The 22948-nt window shown below is 39.7% G+C and overlaps 1 protein-coding gene across 4 annotated transcripts in view; it reads right to left on the reverse strand.

The window, feature by feature from the left end:
- Window positions 1-22948, reverse strand: part of GNAS (GNAS complex locus) — a 140439-nt gene that overhangs the window by 20568 nt on the left and 96923 nt on the right. For all 4 annotated transcript variants that reach the window (XM_027881226.1, XM_027881228.1, XM_027881227.1 and 1 more), the window contains exon 5: window positions 14355-14452. In XM_027881226.1, the coding sequence (XP_027737027.1) occupies window positions 14355-14452 (98 nt within the window). The remainder of the gene's footprint in view (window positions 1-14354; window positions 14453-22948) is intronic.

The raw sequence follows: 22948 nt of genomic DNA on the forward strand, positions 1-22948 counted from the left end.
TGCTGCCTAAGAGATTTCTGCAGCATCTTGCACACACACTGGCTGCCCTGTACGGATTGTGATGCTCAAAACTAGTGACAGGTGCAGAGCTTTCAAAACAGCACTCTTCCCTCACGCCATCCCACCCACGTTCAGCTTCAGCTTGTAAAACTGCACTTATCTGCTTTGTAGAAATGCACACGCACAGGAAGTCCAAGGAACAGACTGCCAACAAGCAGATGAGAAAATTAAAAAAGATCTGAGACGCTAATAAAGCGTGCCAGAATTACACACTGCAGCTAAATACAGGTTTTAAGAGAACATCACTGGAGTACTTCTGCAGATAAGCATACCCTTCATTTTAATTAAAGGAGAAAATTCCCCTCCTTTGAATGAACTCACTTCCATAGGAGAGACCCATGTTTTACTAGCACATCTTACAGTTTTCTGTTTCTTTGCTTAAAGACAATAGAATAGGAAATTAAAAAACTTAAAGGTCTATATAATTTATATTCGGATCATTGACTTTCTTGATTGTGGCTCCCAACACCAAGCATTTAAAAAAATCTCACAAGCCCCACAGTGCTCTGCAGCAGAACTTCCTCCTGTTACCTACATTTATTTTTATCAGTATGAACTGCAGTTGCTCAGTGGAGTTACAGTCAAAAGGTATCCCAAGGGGAAAAAAAGTCTTTTACTAACATCACAATTAAAAGTGCAACTGGATGGCCCTACCCATTCTGTGTGATCCTGTGTTCACTGATTTCTAAGGGAAACTGCCATACATTTACACAGTCTAACTCGGTAGAAAAAATCTGTTTCAGTTTTCTGCATGTCCAGCATTAATCCATTACAATGCTTTGTGGTGTGGGTGTCAGGAATAAATGTGAAACAGTTCAGAGTTTAAAAGAGACACTATTTAAATCTGAATATTACAACCTGATTCGCCCTATAAACCTTGTATGCATAAAAGCAGTGTATGCTTGTACAGATTCTGGTAATTACAGAGGTTTGTTTCAAAAAAAACCCCGTGTTTCATACAATATAAACACGGTAATTGTCACATTATCTCACAATCTACATTGTGATTTCAATTATGCACAACAAAGGGACTGCTCATGAGAACTGAGCTGAGAGGGTAAATCGCACCCCTCATAATAATAGTAACAAACCTGTGTTCATTAGTGTCTGTTTGTTTTTAAAAGGTATTTGTTGAGCTATTACAAACATCTCTTACAGACTGGTGAAAAAGAAGAATGTACTAGGTGTGGCATCAATCTTTCATTTGTAAGACTTGTCTTGAGGGAAATCAGTTTCATATTCTTCATAGCCACGTGACTTTATCAGAAAACCACAGTACACAATTTTGGCATAATTAGCAGGACCTTCTTAAATACAGCCCAGAAGAAAGCTCTGAGGGAAACAAACACATTTCACATCATTAGGGAAAGTCAGAGCTGAAATGGAGGTACCAGCCTCTGCACACAACAGCACAAATCCTACCTATTTTTAGTTCACAATTCCAATAAGAAAACAGCTGGGAGTCTAATGAAATTATCTTGGTGACAAATTTAATGGACTGAACACTAAAGTTACTATTTTTAAATAAAGTTCCTAATTATCCTTCAAAACAAGAAGCAATTAAGCAGCAGTGGAGCTACAGTTTCCCAAGCGTCTGCTGAGGCTTGGCTCCAATCAGATTGAAACTGGGAAATGGCTCAACACCTTTCTGATCCTAAAAATTGGTGGAGGGCCAAGCTTGGGGTTTGGTTGGGTTTTTGTTTTTTTTTTGGTTAATGAGAGCAGTTCTGCTTTGACCTGTCCTGTCCAGTCCTGCCTTGCCCTGTTTTTCCCTGCCCGATCCCCAGTCACCCTCCTCATGAGCTGGGAATGTCTCTGTGCAGCTGCACAATCCACAACGTGCTCGGAGAGGAGACTGTGGAGGAAAACAGAAATGGAGTATGAAATGTCTGAAGAGAGCTGGTGAAAACCACAGAGGAGAACACACTGCTTGGATCCTAGAGTAGTTCAACTCCATGGAAGAGAGGTGGACAGGGAAACACTCCAGAGGCACTGGAGAAGTGTCAAGGCTCCTGCCTAGCCAAGAGCTCTGAAAAGAGCATAGAGGAGTTCTGATATTTGCTAATTCACCGAAACAGCCACATAAATCACAATAAAGTGAGTTATAATCTGACATGTTCTCCTCCAAATAGCTCTTTAAAACTAGACATTTTAAATACTGGTTCCCTCGATAACACACTGTGACACCAATGAGTTCATTATAACCTCCATTCCACACTCAGACGTACTGTACACCTGATTTTTGGAAAAACTTCGAACAACAGGGGTAGAGAAATAGAGTTAGCATTGAAAACACACTAACATCTACATTTTAATGTGACATGGCAAGATCTTAGAGTCTGGAACGCCCATTTAGGGAATGCATCATCTATCCTGGTAAAACAGATCTCTAAATCCATCCTCTCACCCATTCTACCAAACCATTTCATCATGTCAAGATGCTTGATGACATTGCAATACTTCTTGGCATTAGTACCACGAAAGATTGATCATCCTTCACTCATCTGATTTCATTTAAAACCTCACACTATCCAAAATCATCCAGTGGTTTTTACAGATGCAAACTTTTACATTTTTCTTTAGTAAGAAATATATCAAAACACCAGTTGACAAACGGGGAAACTATGTTTCACCCAAGTCTGGCCTTGGATAACAAAATGTGTGTATCCTAAAGCAGTTCAGCTCTGTGTAACAGAGGGGAACAGCAAGTCCTCCAGAAAAAACAAGGAGAAGCTATTCAGACTGAGGCAAAAGAAAAGAGACTGCACACCTTAAATGCAAAATCTGTTCTTCATGGCACACGTACTGATAGGCAGAGCTAATGAAAAGACCAAAATAAAACAACAATCTGGAGACCCGAGCAACATTGGCTCACTCATGAGACTTAATTTGATGTAAGAATATCCAGAGAACAGCCACACTCTTCATGGAACTATGTAAAAAAATCACCTGGTCAGAAATGAAGCTTCAAGATGCACATGGTCTCTGATATTTCATACTATAAGGGAGTAATTAAAATCCCTCTGAGATGCCTTAACAGCAGAAGTGGTGGACAGCGTGGTCTTGAGCAACTTAGCAAGTATTACCAACACTGGCAATAAATGAACAATCAAAAAGAGCAAATTAACACATCACGGGCATTTTGCATGTATATTGCTATTTTCATTTATTTATAAACATTACTTAGGCTTCAGAAGGACTTTTTATTTTTTTGTAAAACACAAATCTCAGCCAAGATGCCACAGCAGGACCTGGCCACCTGACCTGGACTGGATGTGGGTCCTGCCAGCATCACGCTCCTCCAGACCTTCCTCTAGGACCCAAGGCTCCTTCCCTCCCCCAGCTGCAGCAGCTTTCCTAAAAATAGCCCTTTTCTAGCTTTTCCTTGGGCTGCAGTTTAGGTGAGCACTCGGGGGGGGGGAAGGGAAACCTTGTGGAGTACCCAAGGCACTTCACAAGAAATTCTGCTGGGCAGCCAACACGTTTCAAGTGTAAATTATCACCCAGACACTGAAACCCCTCACTTGTGTAATGAACACATTGCAATTTAGCTTTGATGGTGCATATCCTTCTCAGAGACTTAATTAGTGTACTACAATACGAACACAGTTAACACAAAATCAGTTGTTACAGTTAAATATAATTTTAACATGTTTCAGCTACAAAATCAGTGTATAATATACTATGCAGTAATCAGTTAAAAATGGTGTTTCAAATCACAAAACCTATCAATCACATCCTGCTACAAAATTAGTCTTAATCACATGTAAAATTTGCCAGCAATTTCTTTCAGTTTATTTAGAACTAATCACATACTATAAAAAGTACTTAAAGATTACTTAAGATCAGCATCAGTTTGAGAACCTCTTCACCTAATATGAGCTTAATCTATTTTTTAATTTTCAGCCTGTCCCTCCTATAGTTGGGATTTTATGACCATGTTCTCTGCATGCAAGCACATGGTCTCAATAAACTTTTGAGCCTGCTGCTAAATTTATACCAAATGTACTGCAGACATCTTAGTCAGGAGTCTCTCAAAAGCAGGAACTTCAGCAATACCTGTGGATGGAGGCAAGCACTAGACAAAAGAAATTTAAATTGAAGTCACCAGCAAAGGAAAGGCTTTGGTGGATCACGGAACAGTGGAGTTCCCAGAAGAGGAAAATGAGGGAGAGAACGTGCAAGTCAGCATTGAGTGCTCCCTCTCCCTAGGACTGGCAGTGATGTATCTGCAGTGTTCCAGCCCAGAGAATAATTGGGAATCGAACCTGGCGCTTTCACACTGTACCAGCAAACGTACTGGCCTCATTTGATCCTTGTATCAGGAATTTTCTGTTGCCTTTTGTCTTTCAGAACACTGTGGTTTTTAATTCCTTTTTTAAAAGCAAGTCCTTAATGAGGTTTTATGGTATGCTTTAAGGTCTTAGTCTGATAGAAGTATTCCCCGAATTGTCACCCTCTAATCTTGAGACGTTCCTTTTCTGCAGCAATACAGCAGGAGCGATAACAGCTCTCATAAAAAACAACAACCAACTGTGCTACAAAAGCTGTTGTGCTTGCTGATTTTTTCTGTGAACGCCAGAAACAGCAGCTCCCAAGGTCAGGCAAAAAGTTCCAGCAGCTACTCACCCACCAAGGTGAGCAAACTGCAAAATCCTAAAAACACCAGTCACACCTGCTCCGTGTTGGGAGTGCACGGGAAGCACATCATTCCAGCAACCCTTCCCTGCTGCTGCAGCATTTTCTGTGCCTTCCACAGCAGCAGCCAAACAGACTCAAGGGGCCCTCCCTCTCAAGACCCCTCAGTCAGACCAGCACTGCACCCCACATCAGCTATCCCGGCACTCCTACCACCAAATCCACCCAGGAACGTCGCTCCGGCCTGACACAGGCCACGCAAAAATGATGTAATCAATGCCACACTCTCTCTTGTTTCCTCAAGCGTTTATTTATAGCTTGCCCTGTATTTTGTGCCTGCAGATCTTCCTCCTGCAGGAGGGATTCCAGGGGAAGGCTGCTCCAGCCTCTGTGGAAGTCTTTTACCCCGCTTGTTTCTGTCTCATATAGAACTGTTTGTTCGAACCACAGCCCAAAACAACCCTCGTTCAGGGCTTTCTCTGAACAAAGGGACGTTGCACAAGCACGGGAGGGAAGGGTGAGTGAAAATTGATTCTCAGGAATTAATAAGAGTTTTAACAGTTGCTTTGACTGATTCTCACCATTTGACAGCTATGGTTTTTCATGATACAGTAAAATCCAAGACTTTTATACCATTAGGGCTGATATTCACAATTCAAGATGTTGTTTGCTCTGTTTTTCAATAAGGTTATGGGAATTTTATAGTAAAACTGAGCACATTTTTTATATTAATGGGTAAAACTTCAGTAAATACAACTGTCTAGTACACCCTGGGTGCATGACAACCTTACAGAGTTTACATAGACACAATTCCTCCTCTTATTTAACTTCTCACCCTAATTCATTCTGGCCCAATTCATTCATTCATTCCCAGTTCAGACTGACCACTACCTGTCAGAGGACTGAAGGATTACTGTGTACACAATAATCTACTATTTTACTCGTTCCAATTTTCTTGAAATGTGTGTTTTGAGCAATGCCATTACAGAAGTTTCACCTGCAGTAAACAGAGTTATTTTTAGGGTGAAGTTGTTGCATTTTCCCTACCATTAAAAAGGTACATTCTGGGCTCAGAGAAAATAAAAATATAGGAAAAAAGAACAATATCACTGCAAGATCCACACATGGTGAAGGCAGTCAGGCTCAGGAGACTCCTGAGCTCTCAGCATTTATGTAGCTTTGTCAATTGTCTAACTTTCTGCCCTTGTCAAACCTCCTCCAACACTGGGCCTGTCCTGCAGTAAATGCACCAATGGTCTGTTCATCAGCTTTGCAAGAGGAGCCCAACCCAGTGTTTACTACAATGGTGAGATCCTCTCGCTCCAGGAATGTGTGGCATTGCTGGAAGGATGAAAGACTGCTCAGCAGAACCCCAAGGAATCCACACAATCAGCAATGCTTGTTAATGAATTAACTCACAGGAGGAGAGTTCCTGCAAGGGTGAATCCAGGCTCTTCAACTTTTTTTTAATCTTTACAATCATGAAAGAAAAGTAAAACTGTGTGGGAATACTATGGTAGCAGCTACATTTAATATTTGTATGTAACAGTGCAACACAATAATTTCTTGAAAAAATTATTTTGTGTCACGTCTGTAACAACAGTGATGGATTTCTCAAAATGGACTGCACGCTGACTCAGGGTTGTGAGAGCACACGACACCTTGTTTACTAATATATTAGTTGTTTGACAAATTAGATGGGAAATTATTTATGAGGTCCCAAAACTTAACAAATCATCAAGCAAAATGACCAACAAAATCCAACCCCACACATCTCCTTGATTAGAAGTTGGTAACACTGCTTTTCAGGGTGGCAAATCTCTACCTGTTTTGCAACACAAACTCCAGGTAAGTTTCGCTTCAGGCATAAATCTGTATACAAATACCCAATTATGTGCAGAGCCAGTGTTGTTCACTAATTCTCACTCTATTACAAACTCGTACCTATCAACAGAGCAAGAGACCAATACAATATTCACAGCATCTCCTCCAAATCCCTCAGTGGGCAAAAGATGTTTTTCCATACATTTCTTGCATATTCTCTCACGCTATTACTTAATGCCACAACAAAAACTTTTGAGGGCGGGAAAAGAAAACAGCGGGAAGGAATGAGGAACCTGTTGCCATTAAAATGCAGAAATTAGTAAGAGTTTAATTAACAGAAGGTTTTGGCTTATATTCCATCTCCTTGCATTTCAACTCTTTCCCTTCACCCACAAAAAAAAATTCCACTGCATTTGCATTTCTAGATTTGCAGAGAACAGAGCCACAAAAAACAAAGCAGAAGCCTGAACAGGTATCAGAAATATGTTGACTAAGAAATCCAGACACCACTGAACCAAACAGACTTGAAAGCAATTACAAAAATATGCATCCAACATTGGCTTTAAAAAAAAAAAAGCTCAAGATTATTTTATTTTCTCTTTTGAAATAGAAATCTCAGGGATTCTGCACATTTTGCCTTTTACTGTATGTTTAAAATCATGTGGTGATGCAGGCATAATTTTCTTTATCAAACAACAGGTTGCCATTTTTACTGGTAACAACAAGGAATCTGTTCTTCTCTTCAGTGAATTATTTTTAACTCTGTTAATTAACGTTACGGGTATAGGCCACCCATCAAGAAACTGGGCTAAAGAACTTTGTCTGCAGAATTCTGGACTGTAGCCAAATACTTATAGTACAGAATTATCTTCTGAAGACACATCATTATTAAGTTTAGACAGCAGTAGTTACTTATACAGTTACATTCTTTGGTAATACCAAGTTTGGTTTCAAAGCAGACTACTAAAAGAAAGTATTAGTGGAGATACATCCTGAGCAAACTACACAGTAGACTCCACAGTATTTTCCTCCATTTAAAATGTCGATATGTCTGTTACCTAACCCTGCCTTCATGACACTCTCCTGATGCTCTTCTGACATTCAAAATGAAACTGCTCTGTTAGAGGAGCACAGCAATCTACTGACCAAATCCTGTGGGTGTCTGCTTATGATCTCAGAAGAAAAAATTACTATTTTATGGGTAAATTTTATTTAAATAAAATGTTACCGTTCCTGCCAAATTTTGGAAAATACTCTCGATCCAGTGCATGCCTAACCTGAGCAAAAGTTGTGTCTGTGAATGTTACTGAAACAAAGAAATAGCTGTTGTGTGAGCAAATGCCCCATTTGCACATGAAACCAACTGTAACACTGAGAAAGGAACATCCCTTTCCACTGAATCAGGCACCCATGAACACCAAGGTTCATCCTTAACTCTTGCAGGCACTAGCAAGTGATGCATTTAAACTAAAAGGCAAAGTCTGAGTGTTTGGATGAAGAACTGGGTCAGGAAATTGGGGAAGAAGTTCCAACCCAGCTTTTTCAAGCTCCTCAATCAGGTCAGCCCAGCCTCCAGCTGAAGGCAAATCCCCAGTATTTACAACTAGACAGGGAAAGGAAGTTGCATCTGCAGCCAAAGGCCAGAAAGGAACTGGCACATGAACAGATGTGTGGAACAAAGGAGAAATAAAAGCAGTAAATGAATGAAGGCAACGGGCCTGGGGGGCTACAAGTGCCAGAGTGAGTGAAGGTGGAGGTAGAATCGGGTTCTCGGAGCAAACAGCTAAACCCCTTCACAGTAATTCAGAACAATGCAGTGGGCATCACCAAAAACCTGTGGTATGGCTTCTTCAGTTATTCACATTTTGGACTTGTAAAGGTCTTTCTGCCATTATGGCCTATCACCTTTGTATTTTCCTTACTGGAGCACCTACTTCGTAACACTCAACCTGTTCCAGGACACCTTTTGTTTTATCTTGCTTCATACTGGGATGTAATTTATTTTCAAGACAGAGAAGTTTATCTGGGGTTGAGTGCAGCTTGAAATTATGAATTTATGATTAGCTGTGACAAGAGTGGGAACATGTGTTGGATTCATAATCCATTTACTGGCTAAATTTAGGTAATCTGGTTTTCAGAGCACTTGCCAGCAGGCACATCCCTGCTATTGACAGTCAGCAAGAAAGGGCACACGCATGGAGAAGTTGGCTATAATTCAGCTATTATATATTTGGATTCATGTTGTTCGTAGTGACTTCACTGAAGTCACAAAAAGACAGGAGCTACTGTGCTTCCAATCATCTACAGCAACCTACTTCTGCACCTAATGCCCCACTGGTTTGCAGAAAAAATATAACGTGGGCTGTATTGGGTTTTTTTTGTAAATTGAAATTAAACCTTGTTTAAAACATGATCTTCAATATTCCCTCAGCCTGAAGACGAGCAGGGAGAAGACCCTAATTCAGTTATCTCTAAGCACTCTGGAATAAAGTAAGGTGGGTTTTATAATCACGACCAAAAATTAGAAGTTAGATGATTTGGGTCTACTCCTTGGCTTGCCAAGGAATTCCCACAGCAGTAGACAAGCTCATCAGCTTTACATCAGCAAAAGGGGACATGAATATTATTCTTCCTCATGGGAACATTTAACAATATAATTGTTACTGTCCGTAAGAAGCTCATGTATGCCAGGAATACAGGCCAGGGAAATTCCTGTCCTGTTGAATGGGAGTATGCAGACGTGGCTTGCAGAGCTGCAGGAGACAAGAGAAACTGCTCTGTCAAAAATCATACCCAGTGGAAAGAAAAAGGGAAAAAAGGTAATAAATAATATGAATAAGAAACTAGACTAACAGTAGTACCCCTGATAAATCAGCCACTATTTAAAAAGGTGAGACTTTGAGCAAACACACTTTACTACACGTTCCATGAAGGGAACTTTGTCATGAAGTGAAATCAACGTGGAAGAAAATCATTAAGTGCTCAGATCGGGGCTCTTAATTGCTCTCTACAAGTCTGCAAATCCAGAAATAAAACACACCATAAATCTTAATAAAAATATAAAGAATTTACAATTCATAACACATTAGAAATTAAAAAAACCAGCGTGTCCACACGCGCTGATCCTTCAGCAGCCCCGCACAGCAGTCGGTTAATAGCTGCACTCCCCTCCTTTCTTTGATAAGTATTTTAAAAACAAACATCTTAAAAAATACTTCTCATAAAACCCTTCTGGAGCAGCCTGGCAGAGTTTCAAGGTATCAGAGAGGCTCTGCTGGTGCTGAAGTCGGAGAACCGCAGCTCTGCACCTCGAGCAGCCACCGCCCCGCGCCTTCTCCTTCCCGAAATGGCAGCGGCAGGAGAAGAGCTGGAGGCAGGAAATAGCGTGAGAATGGGCTCCCTCATGCTACTTCCAGCCCTTCCTGATATCAGAGGGTGTGAAATGGGTTGCAAAGACTGTCTCTCACACTATTTCCTTTTCCACCCCAGCCAAAACCAGGAAGTGCTGGCGAGGAGATATGTACGCAGAGAAAGCATGGCGTGAAACGAAGCACGAATTCAAATTAGTGGCCAAGGCTGCTAAAGCAAAAATTCAAGGATCTGTGGGCACAGCCTAATATTAGCAACTCTAGGAAAAGCAGCAGAAGGCTCATGTACCCAGGGTTTGCTTTTGATTTGCTACTGACATCAAAGCAAGTTTCTTCAGGCTATCCGCAGACTTCGGGGTCAGACCTTCCAGGACGATGTCAATCCTTCATGTCCTCCTGCCACAAACAGCGCATGCCTATGGGAAAGATCGTTCTCTGACTACTCTTGCTGTGTATTTGTGAGTCTTTAAGACCACAGCTCCTCAAATGAAACCTGAGGTAGAAGTATTAGCAATGACAGCACTTCAAAGAGATCAAGTTTGCTCGTATTTGACAGAAGGCACAGATTTGTCAAACAGGTCTTGGCACATCACAGTGGGAATGGCTCCTATATTTCTGATATTAAGTAATACATTTTAAATAAAATGCAATCCTCTCCTTTAGGGGAGAAATATGAAGGATGGTAAATAATTTAGCATCGTTTGGGATTTTCTGTATTCTAGACACTTCTGTGCTCCTCTGTTTATTATTAGCCAAGAGCAGGATCACATGGCAGCTTCAGCACGAACACTCCTTGTCCTCCGTGTAAATCCCTGCAAGATGCAAGAGCAATGAAATTTGCCTTCCTCATAGATAATGCTCTCTCCTCACAGAATACATTCCTCTCAGAGACAAACTGCGGACAACCTCACAGACCACATTGTTCTAAAAGCAGAAATGAAACTAATTACTTGGTAAGTCCAGTTAAGAAAAGGGAAACAAGCTGCCTTTGCTTTCTCTGCCTCTCAAGACTGTCAAATATGCCTCGGCAGGAAGTACAGTAAAGCTCATGATGAGCAGAGGCAGCTACTCTTTCAAAATGAACAGGGCTCCTCCAAAGTGACATTTTCATTTAGCCAGCGAGCTTGAGGATAAAGGGCAGGATACCAGAAGGGCTCTCCAGCAGATGAGGTTACTGGCTGGGCCTTCCAGCTTCACACCTCCAAAGATCCCAACTGCAGGGAAATGGGAAGGTACCTGTGGCTTTCGGTCTTTTCTGAGCCACCACAACCAGGAACTCAGCACAGCAACGAAAAGAGTGTTTATTAAAGGTCACTTCTTATGGGGAGACACAGAGCCGTAGTGATCCAGCAGGGAGCATTGCGGTATTTAAAGTTACTGCTCAGCAACAGGTGACAAGTACGATTTCCAGACTCTGAACATCTACATTTGTGTTAGGGAGATACAGCACATTAGGTTGAGAATATTTGTTCCCACTTTCTTGGGCACGAATGTGCAGCAAAAAGAGGCTTTGCCCTTGCTCTATGTCCACCCAGGAGAGCTCCTGACCCACCAGAAAGTTCCCTTCTCTCCTCAGCATGCACTCCGCAGATGTTTGAGCCGCCATCCCCCAAACATCTTCATTTTCCCGATGCTCCAGCGTCCTGCAGCTGTGCCATCGAGCCCTGAACTCTGAAAAGACCTTCTCTTGGACTGCAGCTCAACCGCCCCCATGGAGAATCAGCTTCTATCCATGAAAAGCAGAATTGTGAAAGCAGCAATGACAGACAAAAGGGAACAAGGTAATGGCCTTCCCTGTACCTCAGTGCCCCCCTCACCCCACTAAGAAAGAAGGAAACAGGAAGGAAGGGACTCGTGCCACTTCCCAAAGCTCAGCAGGCAGGAGGCTGCCTGGAACAGTTGCCACAGGAGCCCTGGGATGTGCCCCCTCCCTGAGGACAGAGCAGCCCCCGAGCTCTCCAGGATCCCCCAAGCTCTGCACACATTTCGTGCAGGTGGGGCAGAAACAGAAACAAATTGCCTTCTGATATTGACATTTCTGGAAGACAAACAAGGCCCTGTAAGATACACCCTCCTCGCTGTTCCCTGCTAAAAGACAGGCAAAATTGATTTTTAAACACTTGGCAGAATCTCCTTGCAAAGCCTCCTATATATAACTGTGTCACAACAGTGAAAAAACTGTTCGTATTTAAAAAATGCAGAATGTTAAATGAGCCCGAACCAAGACAAACTTTACACTAAGCAATTCACACTTCAAAGAATGACAGTTGAAAAAAAAATCAAATTTCTTTACAAACAACTTTGAAAAGTTAATTTTTGTGAACAAGAAACGTTTAGAATTTTAAAGCAATTCACTGAACAAAGAATCCATTAATATTTAAGAATTTATTCAACTTTCAAGAGCAAGAAAGGATTTTTGGAACTGGATTGATCTTGAAAGAGAAAAGCCACTTTTCCATCTCCCATTTCCAGTATGCTTTTCTTGTTTTAAACGGGGACTTCAAAAGGGAATAGTGTTCAGAACCCAAAGCTCCTCTCTGAAAGAGCTGACAAGCCCAACAATTTGCTCAACTTTCTTTTTTAACTTCTATTAGCTCTAACAATGGCAGCTTGCACATTCTAATTGAAATAGTCCTTACCTGCTGAATCTCAGCTACATTTTATATTTTGCTTTTGCTACATTTTTGTGTGTGCTCACCAGGTTAATTTCAGGAAATAATTTTTGTCAGGTCCCTTTTTTAATTTAATTTAATGTGATAAGAACAAGTTCAGCACTTCAAAGTGATGTTATCCTCCAAGCCAGCATTTTGTCATTAAAAAAACCTCCTAACTATGCATTTTCTGCTATTAAAAACAATGCCACTGCATGGTCAAAAATGCCAGAAAGGACAAGAACTACCAAAATTAACAATTAGAACACTCCTTCTGCAAGACTGTTACATCTCTTTTTTTTTTTTTTCCCCCGAAAAAAAATCTAATTTGTCAGCAATGTTCAAGGTTTATTTTTGGCTCAACAGCCCATGATGTAGAATTAAGTGTTCCACTAGATGGAGCAGGACGGCAAAGCCATCATGAAGGCCACTTCCCTTGCTGATCCACGAAAAAGTCAATGCCCAGAGATGATAAGAATTTTAGCCTTCTTCTGTGCTTTCAGGGCACAATAAAATTTGTTCCTCTTTCAGGAAAGGGCAACACAAAACCCTCTTAGTGCTCAACAATATTTAATTCTTCCCAGCACAGAAGTCAACTATTAACAAACACTAACCAGAAACAAAACCAGCTTTTCCTCATTTCTATCAACTTTACGCTAGAAACACAAAATTTACTGGATAGTTGACTAAACATGAAAATCTTGTAGTATTTTTTTTTATTTTGTAGCAACTGAACTTGCAAAAACCTCCGTGCCAAATGATCAAACATTAGTCACCTAATGCAAAAGACATCACTGCACATCAAACAAATTCACACTGGAAACAATGGCAAAACTTCAAAGAGGCTCCTACAGACTGAGAGCTGTGCAAGTCATAGTAAAATTATCTCTCTTGTCTCTTTTCAAACAGAGCTAATTGTTGATTTACCTTTAAGTCTGCCTAAACAAACAAACAAAAAAAGAACCTTATAGATTTTATTTCATCAAATGCTCTTTAAGAGATGCAGTATGAGACAAACTGCAGTTGCCCATCATCATGAGAAAGGAGAAACCTGTATGTCTTTGAGCATTAAACCTTACTTTAGCTTCTCCAAAAGAAGTAGAGAGTATAAACTAAGAAATAATGTTTTTAACTATTAATATTCCAAATATATAAGTCCTGCAATTCTCGAGTATAACACAAGAAGAATACCAGGAATGGTCACAATTATCACAAGCACTTTGCCACAAAATTCTGACCCACAGTATGTTGCTGTGTGAGATAAGTAACTGCAAACATGCAGTAGTGTCTCAAGACAATACTAATTATCACAGTGGTGTAAATACCAGAAGAGAATGAACCTCTCAGATATGTGCAGGAAGGCACATAAGCAGCAGTCTTGGTGACTGATCACAGGCTGCCTCCCGTGATTGCTGCTGCCATCTCTTTGTTTTTGAGCAAACAAACTGCACTAGAAACAAAAGTGACAAACATGGGCTCATTTCATACTTATGTACTTTCCAACTTCTGAAACCTGCTGCAGTACCTGAGGTGGGAGAGGCAGGAAATTTGGCCTTTGAGACAATACAACTGTCCCCTCACAAAGGGGTCAGCCTGTATTAAGACCATTTGAAAGCATCTGCAAGGTTCCCAATACAGACACTACCTGAACATCAGTTTGTCCCACCTCTCTGAATAGCTGATTACCAAGAATTCTCTGTGTAGCAGACACTCCTTTTCCAAGGTGTGGAAAAATAACCATCAGGACATGCAAATTTCAGTCACTATCAGCCAGTAACAAAACCACCTCCAGCCCAATGGAAGCAATACTTACTACTGTGCACAATCAATCAGCTGATACTCGTTAGATCTCTCATAACAGGCTTTCACACCTTCGTCTTGCCAAAGTGTTTTTGTGTGTTCATAAAACTCCTGAAAGAGGAAAACAGTATTAGCAAAGTGGATTGTAGATGAGGAGCATCAGCAAATGGTAACATATCACTGAATGATGCAATGAACAGGAAATAGCAGCACATTTAACAAAAATCTTTAAACAGTGTTTAGAACCTGACTACAAGTTCAGTTGGCTTTCTTAGTTTAACATTTTGTAGCACCTAAAGAACTGCTTGTCCACCACTCTGATTGAATCCAAACATAAAAAGGGTTGCCTTTTCATTAATGACAACTTGTTTTTAATAATCAATGCTATTTGGTACATCTGTTCTTTAACTCACCATTCCACTGTATGTTACATTTATGTGGCTGACACAATTTTTTTTTCTTCCATGAAACACTTCTCAGTAATTCTCACACAAAGGTAGCAAATGATGATTAGGTTTTACATGACTTTACAAGTTGGTATCTTCAGGGACTATGCAGACATCTGTACCTTACTTAAGTCTGTATCGCTTAACTCAGGGTATCTGCAAAATTTATTCTTTTACAGTGTAAAAAGACATTGAACTATGGAAGAAATACAGGCACACAAGGCCAGATCTTGTTTTGTCTCAACCTTAAAAAATCATAAGCCAAGATACGAGAGCAGACAGCCAAAAATGCAACGCTTCAGCTTTGCTGAACCTGTCACACAAGTATAAAACACAACCAGAAGCCCTTTTTTATATATAAAAGATTCACTTTGGCTCCAACAGGGCGTGTGCAACATGTGATTGTGTTTCTGGCTATCACTAAGAACTCTGAATACTTAGAAAGAACAGCAGCAGCCTGATGACTTAAATACACACACACACACACACACACCACTGTGGGCATTCCTTTTATCAACGACCATGGGCTTTTCTTGGCTCTCTCAGGGCTTTAAAGTGTTTTGGACTAAATACTTTTACTCAAAGTGGCTCAGGTAGCTTATCCCAAATAATTTTGTTGTTTTTTTTTTTTTTTTAATCCAGAAGAGCATAATACCTTAAAAACAGCTGCTATATATATTCTATTTCTCCCCCTCCAGCCTTTTCTTTACCGTAGAATTATATTAAAGAAAAAGAATGTACAGCCATTTTACTGCTTCAAGGTTCCTCCATCTCTTGGGATATCAGTCTCTCACATTCTTTTACTATCAGTGTAGTACAAAGAAAGAAGGGGCACATCCAAATGTGACTTCAAAGGTTTCACTTGAAAATGTCTTTAAAAAAAAATGCCCTTTCCTAACTGCAGCAGAAGAGCAGATCCCTTAAATTGCATCTTAAAGACGTACAATGGCATCTTAAAGTAAATTTAGTGATGCTGATTTTCAAAGCATCCTCTTCTTGTATAAGATTCATATGTGTGATCTTACAATTGTGAATACCAATGACGGAAACAGCCTATCAGATGTAATTTTGATCTTGCTTTTAGTGCTATTCAATACTCACTAGCTGCACCTACACACCAGACATAGTAAATGCAACATACACTTCTAAATTTTGTTCTGGTTTCTTTTAATATAAAGAGGTTTTTTTTATATATATAGAATGAGATGTATCTTTTCATTTTGTTCCACGTTTTCAGGAACTGTTCATAAACAAAAAGACCAGTTAAATTTCTTGCATAAGTAGATAAGAAAATTTTACTTGATTTTTACTATTTGCAGACTGTACAACCATTTGCTTTTGCTATTAAAGGACATAAAAGATGAATCAAAATCTTAATTCCAGTCCAGTTTTCTGTCTCCCACTGCTAGAATTATGTTCGTTGGATGCTTTAATTTTGAAGATTTCCAATTTCTTGGCAGCTGGGAGACTGTGAACTACCTTCAATCGACAACTCTGTCACAGCAGAGTGGCAAAAATATCTTTCCAAAGCAAAAAGGAGAAGGAAGAGAAAGGAAAGGAGGGAGGGGGAATTATCTGCAATCTCACTATATTTGTACCAAGACCATTTGGGGGCAGGTTTCTGTATTTATTTTTAAAAGTAACAGTTGTCCAATACAGAACATCATATGACTCACTTATTACTACAAAGCTGGGAAATTGAAAAATTGAATCAGCAATTGTATAAGTTGTGTTTTTTTTGCTGAAACAGCAGCTGATTCGAATGGACAGGCACCATTTAAAATTCTCATCAAGATAACTTACACCAGACTTCAGATGGTTAATTAACTATTTGGCAAAAATATAGTTCTAAACCAGACATCTGCTTCAAATTGGGGTCAGCATCTGCCAAGCCAATTATATCCAAATATACCCCCAAATACTCACTTCATCCTGCTTTATAGTAAGTAAACAAATACTAGGCAAAGGTAAGTTTACAGAAAACACAGTAAAACATTCCTCCTCATCAAATGTAGATAAAAAGTGAAAAATAGGCTGTGCCTTAATAAAAGAAGTCACAGCATAGTAAGACACTGCCTCAAAAATCCTCCCTCATTACTGCTTCTCACTGCAACTACAACACTCTGGCAGAGAGCTGATACAGAACAATTACTTCAAAGAACTTCCAAACCCCATCATACCTTGTGGAGAAACATTTGGAGTAGTTTCCACAATCAGACCCTTAAAATGAGATGAAAAATAAACCCAATTCCTGGCCTTAGCATAAACACCTTGATAACGAAAAGCCCAAGATTTCGTTTACCAGAGTAGTTACATATTGTTTAGAAGAGTCCTCCCTGTGTTTTAAAGGCAGTTTTAACTTCTAGGAAAATATGTGAGTTTACAAGAATGGGATAGAGATGTTTGTGCCTTGTTAGGCCAAATTAGCAATAAAATATTTAAGACTGCCTTTATGCCTGTCCTGCTAATCTGAACTATAACCAGCAATGCTTAAGCAATCTCCTCAGTATGGTTATTAACTGTCCATGTGGGATGGAAAAAGAATTTAAGTCCACATTCTTTGAACTTTTTATTGGCATTTCAAAATCAGGATCTACAGCAAGTAATGAGTAAGAGATTATTATACTAGGACACAGTGGGGGTTTTTTGGGGTGGTTTTTTTCATGTTTCTTTTGGTCTTTTTTGCCATTTGTTTGTATTAATTTTGTTTTAAAAACTGAACTACACGACTTGTAATAATCAAACATGAAGGCCTCTTATTAACAAACCACTTCTTGTCTTTAGGCCACATCAAAATACATTTTCACACATGTTGGGGCTAATGCTGACCCAGGTTACACAACTGTAAACTAGGAAGGTGTTCACCAAAGCAAAGGCAGAACCAGGTTTGCAGAATTCCCCTCCTGCTTTATTAGGAGCCTCCTTACAGTAGTGACTGATTCTGGAATTAAGACACAGTAACTAGTTGCAAAAAAAACCCCAGATTCTCCCTCCTCCCCAATACACCTACACTAACCACAATTCTGAAATAATATTTAAGAGAAAGAATAACACAAGAAATCCTCAGCATCCCATTTGAGTCATGGAACGTAGCCTGGGGCTACTCGCAGGGAAGGCAAGTAAAACCACAAGATCTGTGAGGTATTTAGGTAAAACAGGGGCTTCAGAGGCCACTAGAAAAATCAAGTTAGCAACAGGGTTTGTTTTGGGTTAAAGAGGTCTAATTTGTATGAGAGCTCTAAAAATAATGCGTTAGGAAACAAATTAACCAAAAGTAGCAGGAAAATTTCCTGAAAAGAAATATCCAGAAAACTAGTCCTTACATGTCTGGTTCTTGTTTCCACAACACTGATTCATTTGCTGGCACATTCTAATATAACAGACTCTACAGCAGCATCAACACAGGTTTTCCTTGCACTATAAAATGGAACTCCTCATAAAACAGCTAAAATAAACAAATAATACTGAATAACAATTTGGTTTGAGATGACATTCCACAACAAACAGGACCTAAATGTTAGGTTCCAAATGATCCATAGTATTTTGCACTATATGCTCATATTATCCATTCTTACCCTATGCATACTTAAAACTGAAAAAAGAAAATTCAAATTATGTCATTTTCCATTAAAAAAAAAAAAATGCTGCAGTTCCACAACACACACCCAAGATCCTGTTTAAACTACAGCTGAAGCTGTGTAAAGCAACAAGAGTCAACAGAAGTGGTGACAGGATGGCACCACCAAGGAAGGCGAGAAGCGAGTTCTTCCTAAGCAATATGTCAGGACTGGAGCATTTATCCACCACCAGAAGAGACTTTACACTTTTAAAAGCACCAACATAACCCTAAAGAGTGAGAAATCCTCGAGTAGGGAAAAGAATGCCAATGTAACACAAATCTGAACAGAACAAACAGGGCCTGACTTTGAATCTGCTCAGACTGGGCTGGGCGTAGTTTGAATTCTGGGCACAATCCTGAACAAACAGGCCATAGAAACTTCAAAAAACTCCGAGAAAATCCTCTGTCCAGGTAAAACTTCTCTCTTAGACAACTACAGAGTCAAGGATCATGGCTTGTTGATGATGAGGAAGTCTCATCTCTCATCATTACATAACACCACAATACTTAGAAAGTCGTATTTATGTGAAATGCATCTAATTATTAATGTTTTATTTATTAATTGAAGCTTTCTCCACCTGCTGAAAGCTTCCCAATTCAATGAGTCAATAGGCAACATCTGTAAATCACTTGTATTCACTTACAGGAATCTCTCCAGACCTCCAGAGAAAAAAAAACCATCAGCAGAAATCATCATGTCAAAGGGATGCTTGGAAAACAGTACTTTGTTCCAGAAAGATCTTGCTGGCACAACTGTGGACTGGAAAAGGGGCATTGCAGAGCCTTAGCAAGTTTAAAACCTACTTGTATTGGAAAACTTCAGCAAGCTGAATAAATGGTAGCAGGTAAACGGGGGTTCTGATAAAAGTCAAAGCAGAGCAAGTGTTAAAGAACTTGGAGGTCGAGCGTTTTGGTTATTAAAAAAAAATAATCCTCAAGAGACAAACTCCAGGCCTGGGAAAAAATAAAGGAGCTAAGGTCTGCTTTTGAGAGGCATTCTAAAAGCATAAAATATTAGTAGAAAAGGAAAGAATAACTGGACATAACCATCTGCAAGGTTTTGTTCCCTCCAGATATATAAATACCCAAGAGACTTTGAAAAAAATGTTTATGAAGCAATGTTTTATAGGCATTAGGATGTTGGCAGGGAAAAACATTGGCAGAGTTCTTGCCACTGTGACACCATATTCACAGGAAACTTAGCATGGACATGCAACATTACCTTTTCTTTGTAGAATATAATATAGGGTGGATCCTTCATTAGAACAGTTTATTTACTAATTCCAGCAAAAGTCAATGCCATTGAAAAAAAGCCTTACCTACTAAAAGGTGTGTACAACCATTACACAATGCTGTGGTTAAAACTGGGATTCAATTCCTGGGCAAAGTTCACTGTCCCATGGAGTTACACATTTCATAATAAGAGTTTTAAATAGGTCACTGACTTACAAACCTAATGATTAAAGGTCAAACCAAACCAGCTTCTAACTGTAAAATTGTATCTCAGAGGACATTTGCTTCCCAATGTGTTCAGCTTTTAAAAATAACACTGACCACTGGTTTCAAACCCCTTTAGAGACCTACTCTGCAAGGTGGGGGCACAGGAACTTTCCTTTCCTGACAGCCAGGCAGTTCTGCTGCATTCCACTGACCGACCACATTGGAACAGGGCAAGGTCACAGGATGGCAGGGCAGTTCATTGCATTCCAAGACAAACTGCACGAGTTGATTTTCTCCTTCCAGGATAGATAAATACACAACAAATTGATTTATTTTTCACTGCTCATATCTGAAATCAAGTGACTATTACTGACTGTAAGGCCACTCGGAGAAGGAAACTCATGGCATCTTTTCATTCCCCCTCTGTTTGTACAGGGATACCAGAACGTGTTAAATTTGTCAAATCAGACAGTTTAATAAGCCACTCACTTGAACAGGGAAACATCTGCATTCCTAATGGTGTGAACAAGTGTTAATTATTGCTTGCTATTTTAGGGAAAATATGCTGATGATATCACAAAGGAAACACATACCTACAAATAGTTGAAGATATTCTCCAGTTACTGGCATGTGTCCAGAGCTGAATACAAAACTCTTTGGGAGAGGCCACAGTATTCAGCACTTCCCATAACTGAGTCAGAAATATTTTCAGCAAGGGCTCAGTCTCATTATCAACAGTTTTTTTATGCTTAGAAAAGAAGAATGATGCTGAAATATTTTGGGTTTCTGCGTACAGTATCCTCGCATTTCCAGCAGCACAAATTACACTGGACGTTGCTGCAAGGAATGGCCAGTGGGAAGCAGATTTTATTTAAGAAACTTCTGTCAAGTTTGAGCTTACATTATTCCCCTTTGTTAAGAGTTTCAAAACACCACAGCATTTGAGAAATGTGCCAAGGCACAAATCCATATCCGCAATCTACAAAGTGCCTTCGGTTAAAAGTCCTCAGTAACACAGTATTACACTATTTCTCTTTTATTTCTACTTTCATTGCACAGAAACTCAATCTGCTGGTACTAAAACATAGCTGGGATGTCATCCCTTCACACAGCTTCTCATGCAATTTAGGGAGGAAGAACTCACTGCTGGTGAGAGCACCAAGGTGGGAGCTGGCAGGTATGTGCGCCCTGCTCCCCATTTCATCAAGATCCCTCTGCAATTTTAAACTGAACAGTCAATGTTCCTCTGCTTCTTCAGAGTGCAATATATGCGAAGAAGGCAATTCATTAATGGAGCTAACTTACTGGTAGCATAAAAAGCTCACAAAGAAGTCTTCTACCCCATTCCATCCCTCTCCCAGGGCAGTGGAGAGCGGCAATAGAGGCAGTTCATCCATCAGCTATTTTTGCAGACCTCTAGTTAAGAAGGAAGGTTTAATAAAACTCTGAGAAATTTCCTTTGAGCCTCTAATTAGAGTTTGGAAACTATCTTCCATACCGCATCATTTAGTTGCTTTTTGTTCAATGAATATACAGTAAAGTTGAACAGTCACATCAAATGACTTTATTATCTTACACGGTGCTAAGAACAAACACCCAGGACCACACTGCAATTCTGCTGCCTCCTTTCAGGTTGAAAACAAAAAGATTAGTTTTGCCAGAAACTTGCACCAGCAGAAAAGGGTGTAAGAGAAAACAGTTCTCCTTATTTTCAGTTCTGACAAATCCTAAGGACAGCTCGCTAAGCATCTTACAGCCTTTCTGAAGAAGCAGAATGTGTGTTCGTAAAAGTATTCACAGACTCATAATACAGTCTATACGAAAAAAATCAAACTCACATATACTTCAGAGATAAACTGAAAGTTCTGGTTATTTGTTGGGGGTTTTTTAATGAGTAAATAATCCCAGTTTCCTGGGAGCTTAAAAGAAATCTTAAATTTTACTGTAACACTGCAGAAACGTCACATGCTCTCCTAAGACAGGTTGAAAACCCCGACCAGGGTCAGCTCCAGGTACAACAGGGCTGTGGCAGGATCAGAACTTGCAGTCATACACAGAGCAAATACCTGCCCATCCACACACCTTCAGTCCCACACGAGCTCTCACCAGCTTCCCTCTCAGCCTGGAAGGGAAAAGCCTCTTTCCTCCCTCAAGATTTGGGACCTGACACGTCCTTTCAGTTCTGTCGTAACTTCATAAACTAAGGAGGAGCCACATTCCCTGTTGCACTGCTCCAAGTTAAAGTCTCCCTGTTGGGAAGTCACAGATGGCTGCATGGGAAAAGGTAACTTTGCACAACACAGCCACACTACAACAGATTGTATTTGGTACTGGAAAACTGAAAAACAATTTTACATTTAGCACATGTAAAAAGAGCAAGGACTACTCCACAGAATCAAATGTAAAATAGATCCCGACAATTTTCACTTTTTTCTTCTTAGCTTTCCATGTTCATCCAAGTTCATTCTTTACTCATTTAACATGACATAAACTAAATTAAAAAGCCAAAGCCATTACTCTTTTAGAAGCAGGTTTACCATCACATTTCCAAGGCTCTGTACAAAAAGACCAAGGGCAATTTTTGTTGTATGCCCCAAACCCATGTTTACAGGGCAATTAGCACATTTACATGTTGCTCAGTCTCCACAAAACCTCTCACAGAAATTCTTCTCGAGCCATTGCAGTACCAGGGAGGCTCACAGTATAATTTTATTTCATCTAGGCATACACCAATATTTTGTGATAGTCTCTTACTGTGATTAAAACCAGAAAATGCTTAAGAATTTCTATATTAAATTAGGCCTATTTCCTGTTTAATTCAGCTGACAGCTCTTCTATTTCAACATAAATTGAATTAATCTGTTCTTGTTCTTTAAGACTGCTCTGAGGAAAACAAAGAAGATGTATCAAGAGAAATCAAGTCACAATTTCTTCAAATGAATTTTTAAACATGAACTGTTAAACCTATAAATATGGTATGGTTTGGTGGGACTTTGCTGGATAAAAGTACAAGTTCAGAATAAAGCATTAGCATCTACTTCAAATGCTAATCAAATAAATAAATAATAAATCAAAATATAGGGTGGGGTTTTAGTACTATAA

This window comes from Empidonax traillii, unplaced genomic scaffold (genome assembly GCF_003031625.1).
Source record: "Empidonax traillii isolate 1590-97213 ecotype Southwest subspecies unplaced genomic scaffold, ASM303162v1 scaffold86:size2944007, whole genome shotgun sequence".
Taxonomy (NCBI): domain Eukaryota; kingdom Metazoa; phylum Chordata; class Aves; order Passeriformes; family Tyrannidae; genus Empidonax; species Empidonax traillii.